The sequence below is a fragment of the Ipomoea triloba genome, chromosome 12 (assembly GCF_003576645.1).
Source record: "Ipomoea triloba cultivar NCNSP0323 chromosome 12, ASM357664v1".
NCBI classification, from domain to species: Eukaryota; Viridiplantae; Streptophyta; class Magnoliopsida; order Solanales; family Convolvulaceae; genus Ipomoea; species Ipomoea triloba.
Genome location: NC_044927.1, coordinates 26,745,746 through 26,761,151, shown reverse-complemented (window position 1 = coordinate 26,761,151; position 15,406 = coordinate 26,745,746). Strand labels below are relative to the sequence as shown.

The window sequence follows — 15,406 nt, the reverse complement described above, 5'->3', positions numbered from 1 at the left end:
GGGGGGGGGGGGGGGGGGGGGGGGGGGGGGGGGGGGGGGGGGGGGGGGGGGGGGGGGGGGGGGGGGGGGGGGGGGGGGGGGGGGGGGGGGGGGGGGGGGGGGGGGGGGGGGGGGGGGGGGGGGGGGGGGGGGGGGGGGGGGGGGGGTTTGAAGGAATACAACCATATGTATATTATTATCCTTATTACTTCACAAATGGGCCACACCATCTGACAGCTGTGAGTATACGGTTATTAATATACGGAGTATCTAACAAGGTTGTAGAAGCCGCTAGGCGCTCATCGGGCGCCTAGTCACCGCCTAGGAAATTATATATATATATATATATATATATATATAGACATTTGGGGATAGTTGAAATTGCCACGTGGAGCCCATAAACACTGGCATTAAATGCTTAAAGCATTAAGCACTAAGCCACTAACTCACTGAGTAAGACAATCATTGAAGAATATCTAGTCTCTCTATCACGGTCCTGGCAAGGTGCGAAACAACGGAACTGCGGAAGTGGAGCTATGGGAACTGGAGAGGACAAGCTGCGTGTTGCGGAGCACCGGAGCTAGTGACGATGACGAGCTCTGCTACTGTCTACTGGAGAATCTGTTCCTCTGCAGAAGCTACAAACAGAGGTTGAACCTCGAAGTTTATTTGCGATTCAGCTACCGGCAAATCTGGCGATCGAATGGCTGGCTCCGGTGCTACGAGGACTATGGGGAGAGATTGAGGTTTGATTCTGCAAATTTGGGCTTACTCCTTCCCTTTCATGCTTGTTAATGCTTCCGGATTTAGGGTTTTTTAAAAATAATTTGGTTTGTTTCGCTCAAAACGACGTCGTTTTGAGCGAAACAAACCATTAAAAAAAAAAAACAAAGTAAATTGACCGACAACTAGTCGGCGGTGTAGTAGGCTGGCCGCATAGTACCTGCCTACCAAGGAAATCCCATCGGCCTAGGGGTGCCTAGCGCCTAAGCGGCCACCTAGGCTGATTTTTACAACACTGATATCTGAAAATCCAAAATAAAAGTTAGAGCAATTACCATAGATGCTTGGGGAAATACCCCTAGTGAATGATGGCCAACATTATCATACATCGATAGGCACCACCTCTTCTTTGCACGTGGAGAGTAATATTCAGCCACAAACTTTCTCCAATAGGCAATTGAATTTTCCTGTAGGAAAAATAATAAATTAAAGAAAAAGTTGAGCAGCGGGATATTTTGGCTAGAGGCTTGGGTGCCAGTGATTATTTAAAAAAGAAAAATTACTTACGGGAGGTCTTTGGCGCTGATGATACAAGTATTTCATTAGCCGCCGAGAGCAGACACCACCATCATAGGGTCTTTTCACAGCAGTTGCAGGCTGCATGCCTTGTTGAAGTTGTTGTCGCAACTGCATCTGGTGTTGTTGCTGTAACAACTGGTTTCGCTGCACAGCTGGCATCGACTGCAATAGCTGTTGCTGCTGTTGCCTTAGCCTCTGCTGCTGAATTAAAGCTTGAAATTGAGGATTGGAGTTCTGTAGGTGCAAAGGGTCCTGTCGTTGCAGTAGTTGTTGCAGAACTTGCTGTTGCAGAATATCTTCCTGCTTGATCTCCATGCGCGGTCTCTTTTGCAGCTGGGAAATACTAGGATCTTGAATGAATGAACCAGTACCTCTTAGTCCTTGCCCATTTGGAAGTTGTACCTGACCTATCCTTGAACTAGGTAAGGATGTAACACTTGATGCTCCTCGATGCTGCTGACTTTGCTGAAGTTGTTGAGAGGATGGATCTTGGTTTGAGCTTTGCTGAGCAACTGAGGATCCATCAATAACAGATGAGCCAGAAATACTGATATTATTGGAAGTGAATGACATGGGTGACGCAGGCAAACGCATATAAGATTCTGTATTAATGCTAGCACTTCTTTGAAGATTGGGACCTGCAGAAAGTCCTGAGTTCGCATCCGTCACTAATGAACTTGCCCCAACACTTGGACCTGAACTTGCCACACTATTCAAAACAGTATCTCCAGACACAGGACCCAGACTTGACCGTGGATTTCCAGGAATTAAATTTGATGAATTTGCAAAAGATGAACTTAAGTGGGCATTGCCAACAATGTGTGACTGCCCATCACCTTGGAAAAAGATGCCAGAAGTAGAAGGAGATTGTGCAATACCTCCCGTCACCCGAGAATGCACCATTGCTGGGGCATTCCCCTGATGACCAGGATCCAAATAGCTCTCCAGTGCCAGACCTTTCTTGTATTCTCCTAAAGGGCATAAATCTGAACTAATTACCACACCATTGATTTCAATGCTATTTAAATACAATCAGTAATAAGCTAATAAGCTGTTCCAGACCACCCCCCACCCAGACACCCCTAGACCACCAAATGCAACATCAGGTTCACATCAACTCAACTCATTATAGATGCCACATCCAACTGATCAAATCAAGAAACAAAATTCAAGTTCTAATGAGCCAAAGGGGGTTTAAAAATTAGAAACACAAAATTAACAGCTAGAAACCCCGAGCAGCTCCAGAAAATTAAAGACAAGTAATCAAGCACAAATCAAAGCTTAAATAGCCAAAGGAAAACATTAAATCAGCCCCCAACACTGAATCACAACCAAAAATAACCATCCCGCGTTTCTCTCCGTAAAGCCCTAATTTTGTCCATAACAAAATTAACAAACAAACATCGAACTTTGTAGTGATTTACCCCAAACCCTCGCCAATTAGCAACTCCAACACCCGAGAAAACCGATAAAGAGAAGCTTGTTTGACAAACAACTCGAACGTATCCAAATCAAAATTTTCACTCACGGGCATACCCCAAGTGGCCAAAATTGGGATCACTAGAGTGAAAAAAAGGTGCTCAATTTACACATATTCGGGAGTGAACTCTAGTAGAAGACGAGAATTAAATTCTTGCTAGCTTCTTTTTGAACTGTACGAGATGAATCGAAAAAGTGCAGGAAGAATGAACAGAAAAAAAAAACTTCATAAAGAGGGGGGAAAACACAACTTTACAGCTCAATATTGAGGATAATTCTTGAATTCCCAAAAGAGAAAGTAATGGAATTAGCAAGATTCTGAAATTTAGAAATAAAGAAGGTAGAGTGAAGAAGAAGAGGAAGAGCTACTAACCTCGAGACAACGAACTGCGAGAGAGCGAAAGTGAATTTTTTTGAGAAGAAATAATCGGAGAAACACTAGGAAGATCTCGATCGCTGATTTTTATACCTAGCGGGAATTGGAGGGGAGTGACCGGCTGTAGCCGTGTCTAACCCTACGGAACCGGTGACAGCCGGTTGCTATACGGACACGTTTCGGCTGTCCCATAGGGCTACGTAGACGGCGGTAGATTGAAGGGTGGCGACCCGAGGTCGTCGGGTTTGACGGTGTACGTGGCACCTGCTTATTGGACTGTTTGCGGATAGAGAAAGAAGCGTAACAGGGTAGGTCTCCTTGGTGAAGTATGAGGTACGGTTGTGATGACCTAACAGTGAGATAACGGAACTTTGATCTGCCTGCCTCACCGTTGGATCACGACGTGATCTAGTGTGAACCGCCAAGTCAAATCTCTTTTACAACCTTCTCCAAGCCTCCTTTGCTTCAAAACACCTTTTTTTTTTTACTTCATTTGAAAGAGCAATGAGATTATAATGACTAAAATAAATATATGTAATTATATAAATTAGATTAAAATATTAGCTATTTGACATGGTAATGAATTATATTTGAAAATACACCAGAAGTTTGGTTGGGTACATAAAATGACGACTGGAATCTTAAAATACAAACTTGCATCACCTGCTATTATGTAATTAAGGACTATTTACAACCGACATATATTCATAGTAACGGATATATTTATACAGTGTTATTATGTAAAGAATGTTTACGGGGCAGGTGGATCCATACTAGCTAGCAGATATCTATATAGTGCTATTATGTCAAAAATGTTTACAATTCACGTGTATTCATATTAGATGTCTATACAATGCTATTGTGTAATGAATGTTAACAATCCACATGGATTCATTTCAGCAGATACATATAATATACTGTCAACGAATCTTAAAATACAAACTCGCTCCACCAGTTATCACGTGCATAATATTTAAACCCATAACATTTTAGTCCAAGCAAATACCTTATAGATGTGAGTTTTCATTCTATACTCTTAAATTTTATTAAAAAAAAAAAAAAACTCGCCTTATTAGTTATCATGTGTGTAATTAATACAAACATATACCTATACCTAATATATAAATATGAATCTCCATCATATAATCTTTAAGTAGAATGTCCCACTACTGACACCGAGAATGTTCCCCCGAGCTTCATGTTGTTGAAAGAGCAAGGACGACCCTTCAACACCTGTGACAATAAAATTGTTTTTAAAATAGCAGCAACTATATGTATCTTTTAAATATTAGTAGCCCTATTTTACCAATGAATTTTACAAATCAGGTCTAACATTAATTTAACATAAAATTGACTAGTCAGTCTCAATTTTTGTACTAAACATGAAATTATAATGATATGATATAATAACGAAACATATAAAATGCTTGACGAGTTGACGGAATGGAATCATATACCTAACTATTCTAAAACAATTCGTCTTCTAATTAATATTTAATTTGCAATGTCGTTAATATTGATAATTTATTATCTTATGTTATGAATGTTTTAATTATTGATTGTCAACATTTTAATTAGTTGTTCACTCCATGTTCCCTTGAAAATTTTAAAGCATTGTTTTACTTTATTTATTTGATATAGATATATTAATTGAAATGTGAAAATAGTATAATATTTTGCTGTAGATTATATAGTAACACAAAACAAAAAACTTTTCCCCACATTTTAGAGGGATTAAAAATTGTCACAAAATAATATAAATCTATTTTTTATTAATATATCACGATATTAAAAAGAAAATGCTTAAGCTAGATGCACACCAACCATGGATGTGAATTGCAAGCTGATATATTTATTTCTACATCGTTCTTTATTACTATTTTTTAAAATCTAGGTGTATTATAAAGATGGTAAAATTTGACACTTATCAACCTTGTGGGACTTTTTTTTTTTTTTTTTTTTAATAAGTTAAATGTTGTTGTTTTGTTGTTGTTGTTATTACTTTGATTTAAATCAAAATTCGATGTCGGTTACCTGAAAGTACGCTAGAGATGAAGTTTACATTATGACTTTAGCTAACAAAAAATGAATTACAACGAGATAAACCAACCTAAGTTGTCCATAGCTTACTAACCCAAACTAAGAAGTGAAGGTTAATGGACAATTCCAATGGAGAGTTGAAATCGGAACCTTGTCGTTGTTATATTTTGAAAGTAAATTGAAATACATGAATGCAAAGAACAAATTTGTGATTTGCAAGTACGATGATATGATCATATGACTTTCTTACGAATGTGATAATATTTTAATTTAGAGGGTAAATATACTTATAATTGAGAAAGTTGAGGATGTCAAAATGACAAATGGAATAATTTGTCAATACCCACCAAATATAAATAAATAAATAAATAAATAAAACTATGCTATGCCCGGTCCGGGTGCGAGAGGTCTTTGAGATTGGGGATTTAATCTTTTTGGAAAAAAAAAATAAAAAACAAACTATGCTATGGATACTTTATTTGCTTAAAGTTGTTTCATGTGAACATTTAAATAAATCATATGGACATTTAAAACGTTCCGGGTTGACTATTTTAACAAATGATCCGACATAAAGAATGTAAATGATTCCAATACTACTTTAAAGCAAGTATTTCTAATTTGAAAGATAGGTGAGGAGTTGTAATATAGTTTATTGTATTAAAAAAAATGACACGAAAAAAAAAATTAATAGAAGGGGAGAACTCAACAAAATAGTTTTTTTTTTTTTTAATACAATTCATTTAAAGGCGGTCTGATATTTTTCTATCAATTAAATTTCTAGAAAAATATTTTGTGTAATAGTGAGAGAGGCAAATTTTTTATATTTATGGGAGGAAGTGAGAAACAAAGAATCTCACCCCTAGGTAGGATTTACTTTCCATGATATCATGGAATTTAATTCTCAGTTATTTTGAACTTTTATACCTTAATGATTACACTAAACGTAAGAATAATTGTTTCACCATTTAAATTTTTGGTCATCTACTAAACGCCTTATTATATTTAGACAAAACCAATTCTGATAGTATAAATTCATTTAGTGCATACAGTGTATGTATAGATATAAATGTATAATAGGATAGCAGATGAGAGAAATTGGCTTAAAAGACCTTTGTTTTTCAATATTGTGTGTGTGTGTATATATATATATATATATATATATATAGAGAGAGAGAGAGAGAGAGAGAGATAGAGAGAGAGAGAGAGAGTAGAGGAGAAGAACCCCCCTCATTGTGTGTGGAAGGACCTTTATATAGGTGACGGTTCTAATCATTCGAGAATAAAATATTTCTAAATAACACTTGACCCTAACCCAAATACCGAACAGATGCCGCGAACGTATAGGAAAGTATACCCGGGAAATAATCCATATTAGATTTCATACACGAAGAAGAATGTTGGACCTTCAGAGTAGTAAGAGATTTGCAAATATAGTTACACCTTTGTTATGTTCCCTTTAAATATGCTCCCATAAAATTGCCCACAACCTCTACATCTCTTTGGCGGTAGGCTTCAACTGAATTACAAATGAAGCTCCACACAAAAAAATAGTCTTAAAACATACTATTTCGCGATATAATAATTTTTATATTGTAACAACTAAGTCGTAATGTATTAACATATGCTTGTTACAAAATATATATATATTACTTATATTCTGATCTAGAGTGTGTATATATTATTGTCATTTGTTCAATGAATATAAATAATAAAAAAAAAAAAGAAAAAGTAAGAAAAAAAATAGATCTCCAACTCTTAAAATTAATAATTAATTAATACTTTAATAAGAATTTACTAATTTAGCAGTAAAATGAATACATCATATACACGTTTATTTTATTCGGGTGATAAAGGGCAAAAACATGAAACGCATGGGTATAAATATAGGATAGTGTAATTGGTAAAAAGAATGTGTGATTCACAGGTTGTGGATCGGAAGATAACAAGGATGATTGGGTTGACAAAGGTCAACATTCTGATTTCTGAGCATGTGGTGGAAGATGGATGCGGATGGACCGGCAACTCAAAAGCATGTAGAGACACACTCACGTGTGAAATACATGCCTCATTCGAGGATCTCCAACTCTCTGTATCAAATTTTACACGAAAATAAATATTTTTAGTATATTTTACATTATTATTTTTTCATTTCCAACTCATTACACCAAAATGATGCATTAATTTGCATTTCTTCATTAAAATAATTTGTTTTCACATAAATTAAGACTTTGTATTATAACTTTAAATATTTTAATATAAAATATAATTATAATGTAAATATTATTTTATTCCACAATAATATATCATGAGCATAGATGCAGATTCCATCATAGATCCAATAAGACATGCAATGAGTGGATCAGAAATACACAACTACGAATTCATGCAAAGAGAGTTCGTCAATCATTTGGAGGATAGAATCAAGTTGTGGTTTAACCAAAATTTTGATAATTTTGGAGGAAATGGGGTGACCTTGTAAATTATTGAATTTAAGTATGTTTAAAGTAAATTTAGGTGTAATTTGCTTTAATTTCGTTAAAATTATGCTTGATGTAGTTTCATTTTAATTAATTTATGTTCAATATTAGTCTTGCTTTAATCGTCTTGATGAGATCTTTCAAATAATGTAATTTATTTTTAATAATATGAAAAGAATTAGACATAAAAACAAAATTTCAAAAAAAGAAACATAAAAAATAAGGGGCAAATTTGAAAGAAAAACAGCACATCAAAATGGCGTGAGATGAACAGTGCAATGCCATATTTGACGCTGCACTGTTCATCTCACGCCATTTTTTTTGCATTGCCGCATTAATGGGGGGAGTTCAACACCATTTTTTTTTTTCCTCATTTTGATGTTCTGGGGGTTGGTTGGAGATGGTCTAAGTAAAAGGTCGAGTTTCACTTTTGTATGCCCCGCCATTTGGCAAGTTGCAAACCTATGTGGGGAGGACTTGTGGGTCATGAGTTTAACCCGTCACATTATTCTAAAAAAGAAAATAATTACGGAGTATTTCTTTACTTCTTTACTTTTCTAAAACTTCATAACATTCATCCTTAATGATGCTAAGTTAAAGGTGTCTAAATTCAAAATGTTTAATAGTGAAAGCATTTTTATTTGTAGAATGTATCACTAAATTATGTCAATTTATATCATGAACCAGGGTTTACATAGCATTATAATGGATTCTCGATTGAAACGACAAGATACATATTTCATACTTGTAAGGTACAAAATTTCATAATATAAGGGGAAAAGCGTCAAATACACCCCTAAACATTATACCAAAGTGCAATTAAGTCCTCAAACTTTAAAAAGGTTCAATTAAACACATCAACTTTATAAAATCAATCAAATAAGCCCACTTAGCAGGTAACCAATAAGTTACCGGTAACTATATAGTTTTGATCGTCATTTTCGGCGGTTGACCGCCATTCACCACCGTATGAACAGTAAAAATATTAAAAAAAAAAATTTTAAAAAAGAGAGGTCGCCGACTCGCCAACAGCCTCCTTCTTCCTGGAGAAGGAGGCGATCGGCGATGCCTTCTACAGGAAGAAGGCGACTGACGTCGCCTCTTTCAACAGAGGAAGAAGGCGACGNAGGCGACGCAGGCAGCATCGGCGATCGGAAAATGGTTGCCCTTCCGGTCGCCGGCGGCCGACTATTGGATCTAAATGCATCAAAATGATAAGTTGATGTGTTTAATTGAACATTTTTAAAGTTTGAGGGCTTAATTGCACTTTGGTATAATGTTTAGGGGTGTATTTGACCCTTTTTCCCTAATATAAGACACAAAACAAGACACATACACATGTTATATATTTACTTATTTTTCATATATGATTTAGGTACATAATTTGTGTTCATAGGTATCGAATTTCACAATACAAAACATAAAAATTCATAAAATAACAAAGTTATTAATTTGTTTCAGGCACAAAATTTATATTCTTGAAATACAAAATTTTATAAAACACAAAAACTCGCAACATAAAACACATATATATACATCGGGGTACGCATGTATATCAGATACACATAAATATTGAGTGGGTGATGCATGATTCTGATTCACTCAGTTGAGCCCTTGTAAAGAGCGTGTAGTTTGCAAGTTAATTTTCATGTGATCAAACATTAAAGATAAAATTATAACAACAATAAATATTACTCTGTATATAGAAAAGAAATTACTTACACACAAAAAAAAAAAAAGAATAAATATTGTATTTTAAAAAGTTATTGAATTTGAAATGTGACGCTCGCTATTGGCGCGTGGATTTCCCGATGCACGGATAACCTGTCGCCGGTGAGAGCAGAAGCACCAAGAGTTCCAGAAGTATTATCCATCACCAGAGAAAGCTGCAAGCGAAAATGAGCAGCGGATCCGTCTCACTCGCTTTGTTGGTGCCGTTCCTGTCGAGAAGCCGGGCCAAATCTCAGATTCCACCGGAAATTTTCCGCTCCGGGATCCGGAAATTGTCCCGGAAGATTTGTTGTAACGGTACAGACAGCTCTTCTGGGAGCACTAAAATTGAACAGCAACAGCTTAACCTCTCGGTTCTTCGTTTCACTCTCGGTATGTACATATACAGACACCTTATAATCTTATATCGAATTGATATGTATACCTGCGTATCTGAATGCAGTAATGTTTGCTTAATTTCTGGAAAAAGGAATACCTGGATTGGATGAATCGTATTTACCGAGATATATAGGGTACGCATTTGGTTCGTTGTTATTGTTGAATCACTTTGCAGGCTCGGATTCATCAACCATCACTGCAGCCCAGCTGGTGAGAGCTTGAAACCTTTATACAATGGTACCAGCAATATATTTATGATATTTTGGAAGAAATATATTTATATATATGCACATTGGTTTGGTTTCTTATAATCACGATTTGAATAATTTCACAATTTTAACTTCATTTTTCCCTGTATTGTGTAGAGAACAGAGGTGTTAGGCCTTTTTCTTGCTGCCTTCTCTGTAGTAGTCCCCTACCTTGGGAGATTTCTTAAGGTGATTTCAAGTTTCTCATTTCCTTTATTGAAACTATTGGAGTTTAATTTCGTGTTTATTTCGATAGGCATTATTGGAGTTATTTTGTTTCTTTTATGATTTTGTAATGTAATATGCAGTATGCTCAGCCAGTGCACTAGATAGAAGTTTGCTTTTTAGCTATCAACGCTTCGAACTTGATAGTTTGATGCAGGATAAATGTCTTTATTGAAAATACAGGCCATAGTTGCTTGCTAGTTAAATGCTTGTGCTTTTCTGTTTGTGTTTTTAAGGGTATAGTCTGATGGGCATATAAGAATGTTGTAACATTCCTGTTGATAAGTTGTGTATTCACTATTCAGCCATCTTTCTTGAGGGTACCGTAGATTAGAAGTTAAAGCACATTTTTCCATTTTTGCATAGTACAGAACTAGAGAAGGTTACATCTAATGTTAACTAAAGTATCAGAACTTCTGTTATTCCGTCAACTGTAGGGGGCTGTTCTAGTTAACGAAAGAAATGTTCCTGATGGTGCTGACCAAACCTTTGTCATGTCACAAAATGTTCCGGATACTCTGAAGGAGGATTTGGCTTGGGGATCATATGTTCTGTTGCGCAATACAAACACCATATCAGTGGTATATTGTGGACTCAACATTTGAATAGATATGGGATGATGGTCTTAATACCATTACATAGGGGGTTTCAGTATCCTTTGCTAGTTATTTATGCCATTTGATTTTCCCACTATTTCATTTTGTAGCTTATCTCAACTCAAGATGCACTGTGTGTGCGAGGCTACTGGACAACTCCTCAAGATGTATCAAAAGCCGATGTATGTAATTGGTTTGAGAAACAGATTCAGCAACTTGGTCTATTGAATTTGAAGGACACACTCTATTTTCCTCAAGCTACAGGTATGCGTTGTCTTACTACTATTACCCGTTGTGGAAAGTGTTTGACTATTACCTCTTTTTGTTGCTAAAGTTTTCAGATTTCTGGGTAAATCATTATATCAGTCCCACTGGTTATGTCCTTGCAAGTTGCAACTGTCCTTTGACAGTCACCGACTTATCAAATATATTTAACCTTAAACTTGGATGGTGTATAGTTGGTCCTTGATTTCCCACAATATAACATTTGCATTCTCGTCCTTGAGTTGCACAGTCTTTGTCCATTTGAAGACACAAAATTTATCGTATCTGGAGCTGCAATCAGTTAAACGAATGTCTTATATTCAGATTCTCAACTCAAGGAGCTGCTTCCAAAGGGGACTCGTTCTCTCCTCGTACAGCCGCTGCTGCGGTCTCCTGACCCAAGTTACAAGGAGAACACACCAAAGAATGAGGGTTTTGTCCTGGTGGCTTCTGGCAACAGTTATGCTTATGATAGTAAAGACAGAGCCTGGATCAGAGCAGTTGCGGGCAAATTTAGAGGTAACTGCATTTTTTCAGATTTGTAATGCTTCTTTGTATACCTGTCTGGCTGTCTTGTATGATTATATACGTTAATTCTTGGTTGCAAATATGAAATATGCAATATATGTTGATGATGGATTTAATTAACCCGGGTAGCCCGAATCAATAAACCTGAAAAGATTATAGGGGGTATGACAAACGGATCAAAGTGTACCGCGGAGGTATTTTATATATTGAATAAATGATAAAGCTATTACAAGATTGTGTAATAATAGGACAAGAATGTCGTTAGGACAAAGTATGAAGAAGATGTCTTGTTTGGACAACATTGCATGTTTATATACTAGTTGTGGGCCTAACCACCCGGAGAAAACCCCTCGAGCGGGCCTGGACCGCCTCCTACGCCGGAAAGACCGCGTCAAACCACGACCCGGGAGTCCTGGGCCGAGCCCAGAGCTTGGCCTCGAGGACCTCCAGAGGTCGGCCCTGGGCCGAAAGGACCCGGGTCGTGCTCCCGGGTTGAGTGACTCCTGACCTGTGCTCCGTGCTAACTCCGTGGCGGGTCCGGGTATGATTTATCCATCATCAGTCCCCCACTCTCTGAGCTGCGAGAAGTCGTCAGCGAAAGAGAGTAAACTCGTAAAATTGCGCCGCATGAACGCCGTACCACCCCCACAGTTACGTACGAAATATTACCCACACCCTTAGTTAAAAATAATTCTCCAAAAGTCCTCGGTCAAACATAAGTTTTATCGCAATAGAAGTGCACACACAGATGAATTTCGAAATTTAAAGCCATCCTTATCCCTTACAAGTCTTTTCCTACCACAATTCTTCCACCCTAACCCCTATAAATGATCTTGTCACCATCCTTTCACCCCTACATCACCATCAACGTTCACCCTTCTACACTCAACCATCACTATCACATTCTCACCTTTCACTTTTCGTCTTTCCCATAAAAATTCAATTTTTTTCAAAATGCCATCCACTTTTCCCCTCTTTTCTTCTCCCCCTCCTCCTATATAACCCCCTTTAACTTTACATTTGGACTTTCACACCAACACTCCCCAAAAATTCCGGCCGAGAGAGAGAGCACCGCCGCCGACCATCGCCCCCAACACCTCCGCGACATCGTGCGGTCGGAAGCCCGACACCAACCTCGGCCGAGAAAAAGGGAGGAACACCACCGAGGTCCACCGCACCGCCGTGCTTCGCCGCCGTGGACCACCACCGACTCGCCGAGGTTCGCCAACGTCGGCCGCCGAGAGTCAACCGGCGACCGCTGCCGAGGAGCACCGTCGCCGACACCCCCCGCCGCCCGCGAGGCCGCACCGCTCTCACGTCGCGACTATATTATCATAATATTATTTATTGATAAATACACAGCTTATATAAACATATATGCGATTCATATATTACAATTTAATTTAAATATTGTTAATATAAATTTAATTAAAAGAGTAAACATTTATACTAAAATTTACAAATTGTTAAGAAGTTCTTTATGCACAACATTTGTGGTTGAAAAAGAAACCTCCTTTTTTTTTTTTTGGTCTAAAAAAAACAATTTTAAGACCATTACGATTGATAACTCTAGATAGAGCCACATAGTTACCATCCATGTACAAAAATAAGTTTCTTCAAAAGTAATCCGACTACCTTAGTTTTTATTTATTATCATTGCGTAAGACAACATTAGCGAATGGTCTTATTTGAAGTTTAAATGGCAGCCGAGGATATGAAGGCATCAATGTCAATTTGGAATCAAAACTGGATTACCAAAATTAGTTCCTGACATAATTTTATTTTTAATTACATGATCTCCTAATTTTTCATTTTCATATTTATTTTTTAATCTCAAATACTACCCATTCTTGAAAGTTTTAACTAAACATAAACATTTAAGAGAACTATTCTCCCTAATTCTAAATAATCCAGAATCTATTCTATTAAAAAATGACTTTGATAATAATTACGGAGTAATATACTTCAATAATAGAATTTATATATCTGTCAAATTAGAAATTCATGTAATATAATAGAATTAATTTTAATACTTCAATAGAATTCAAATATAAAGAGAAATTAATAAATAATATTTACATATTCAATTCAATATTATATATTAATAATTTAAACTGTGATATCTCTTATTAACTGAAATTTCATTTTTATATAATTAATGTTAATTGTAATCAATATATATTAATTTTTGGAAAAATGTACAAATAGGCAACTGAACTATTTTCGGGATAGCAATTAAGCCACCGAACTCGAATAAGCTCCAAATTCATCCATGAACCTGGAAAAAAGGTGCAGTTAGCATTTTTAGTAGGTTAACAATAAGTTTGTGCTGATTAGGATGTCATGTGTATTTTCTTATTTTCTATTTTGTTTATTATTATTATTATCCTACTAAGCACTTGACCCTAAAAAAAAAGCAAAAAAATCTACTAAGCAATTAGCATTTCCCATATTAAGGTGTCATCATGTGATTTGTTTTTTTTTTTTTAAGAGTCAAATGTTTAGTAGGATAATAATAATAAAAAAAAAATTACACATGACATTCTAATCAGCACAAACTTGTTGTCAACCTACAAAAAATGCTAATTGCTTTTTTTTTTTTTTTTTTTTTCCCCAAGTTCAAGTATGAATTTGGAGCTTATATATTTCAATGTAAGCAATATATATTTCATACCAGAATCAGGAAAAACAACTCAAATTCTATTCAATATAATCTAACTGGATTCATGAATCTAGGCAATAAATTGAATAAACTGATTGATGAATTGAAACCTTTGTAAGTTGACTCCGAAGGGAAACAGCAGCAACATGCCCCCTAGCAACACCACATCTAATGGAACTCAATTACACATGGAAGTAGCTGTGGATTTCTCTGATACTTCAGCGTATGAGGCAACGGTGTGGATAAGCATGGTATTTGAACTGAACACTACTGAACACTACTGATAGAGATTGGAAACTAATCTGGAAGCTAAAAGTATTTGTACGTGGATAAGCATGGTATTTGAACTGAACACTACTGATAGAGGTGCAATCCTTAGGGATAAGGCATGGTACGTGGATTGCGGGATGCACCCTTTAGTTTGTTGCTTCTAATGCAATGCAAGCCAAGACTAAAGCTCTGGAGATGGGTCTTGAATGGGTTCACAACAAATGTATTGAGAATCTGAAAATCCATACCGATTGAGAAGAGTTAGCCAAAGCAATTAATGACAGAAGATGGAGAGAAAGGCAAGAATGCAGAAGCATGGAGTAGTGCAAGAGACTTCTGGAGAGTTCTCACTTTAGAAGACTTGTTCATATCTACCGCGAACAAAACATGGTTGCGAACTTTTTGGCTTCTTTGGCAATTAAGGGGAATGAGGTTTGGGTGAAGTATAACACTCCACCTCCTAGCTGCGTGCAGTTTGTGCACAATGATGCAATGGGCACGACTAGTGTGCGCCTCATCCTTGAGACGGAGTAGTTCCTTCTTGTTTTTGTCTCCGTCCCGGGTATCCCCCGTATTCAAAATAAAAAATACATCCTTTATTTTAGAAACAGAAGCATGCTTCATCTCAACTAAAAGCCTAACTAGTAATTGAATTGCTAATTTATGTTTATATATTATATATATGCTCAACAATTCCAGGTATGTTTAAACCTCTTTTTGGTATATTCAATAAGTGTAGTTGAACTATATAAACTGTTTAAAAAATATAGATAATATAATGTTATAAGCAATTATTAAATATATTCAAAACAGAATTTGATTATATTTGAACTGCAACATAGGTAAAAAAA

General features: G+C 36.5%; 2 protein-coding genes across 4 annotated transcripts in view; one reads left to right on the top strand and one right to left on the bottom strand.

Annotated features, from left to right (window-relative positions):
• LOC115999162 (probable transcriptional regulator SLK2) overlaps positions 1 to 3,192 on the bottom strand; it is an 8,221-nt gene extending 5,029 nt beyond the window's left edge. Inside the window, exons 1-3 of one of the 2 annotated variants that reach the window (XM_031238954.1) lie at positions 3,134 to 3,192; positions 1,270 to 2,252; positions 1,038 to 1,169 (exon numbers count right to left, since the gene is read on the bottom strand). In XM_031238954.1, coding sequence (XP_031094814.1) covers positions 1,038 to 1,169; positions 1,270 to 2,184 — 1,047 coding nt within the window. In that variant the 5' untranslated portion in view covers positions 2,185 to 2,252; positions 3,134 to 3,192. Of the gene's footprint in view, positions 1 to 1,037; positions 1,170 to 1,269; positions 2,427 to 3,133 lie in introns of both variants that reach the window. The other variant, XM_031238955.1, reaches the window with a different exon arrangement.
• Positions 3,193 to 9,437: 6,245 nt separating this feature from the next.
• Positions 9,438 to 15,212, top strand: LOC115998334 (protein COFACTOR ASSEMBLY OF COMPLEX C SUBUNIT B CCB2, chloroplastic-like). 2 transcript variants are annotated; one of them, XM_031237875.1, is made up of 7 exons: positions 9,442 to 9,756; positions 9,854 to 9,972; positions 10,128 to 10,199; positions 10,673 to 10,816; positions 10,942 to 11,095; positions 11,420 to 11,614; positions 14,405 to 15,206. In XM_031237875.1, the coding sequence occupies exons 1-7, from the start codon at positions 9,552 to 9,554 to the stop codon at positions 14,440 to 14,442; spliced, it is 927 nt and encodes a 308-aa protein (XP_031093735.1). In that variant the 5' UTR covers positions 9,442 to 9,551; the 3' UTR covers positions 14,443 to 15,206. The 2 variants fall into 2 exon arrangements, with proteins under 2 accessions (XP_031093736.1, XP_031093735.1); XM_031237876.1 differs by lacking the exon at positions 10,673 to 10,816 and having other exon boundaries at positions 9,438 to 9,756; positions 14,405 to 15,212.
• The last annotated feature ends 194 nt before the right edge of the window (positions 15,213 to 15,406 follow it).

What these genes read in the sequence shown, in the direction of transcription:
- LOC115998334 (XM_031237875.1), top strand. Translation starts at nt 9,552, where the DNA reads ATGAGCAGCGGATCCGTCTCACTCGCTTTGTTGGTGCCGTTCCTGTCG. An exon ending in GGTTCTTCGTTTCACTCTCG is followed by an intron (nt 9,757 to 9,853) that starts GTATGTACATAT and finishes TTCTGGAAAAAG; the next exon opens with GAATACCTGGATTGGATGAA. An exon ending in CTATTTTCCTCAAGCTACAG is followed by an intron (nt 11,096 to 11,419) that starts GTATGCGTTGTC and finishes TCTTATATTCAG; the next exon opens with ATTCTCAACTCAAGGAGCTG.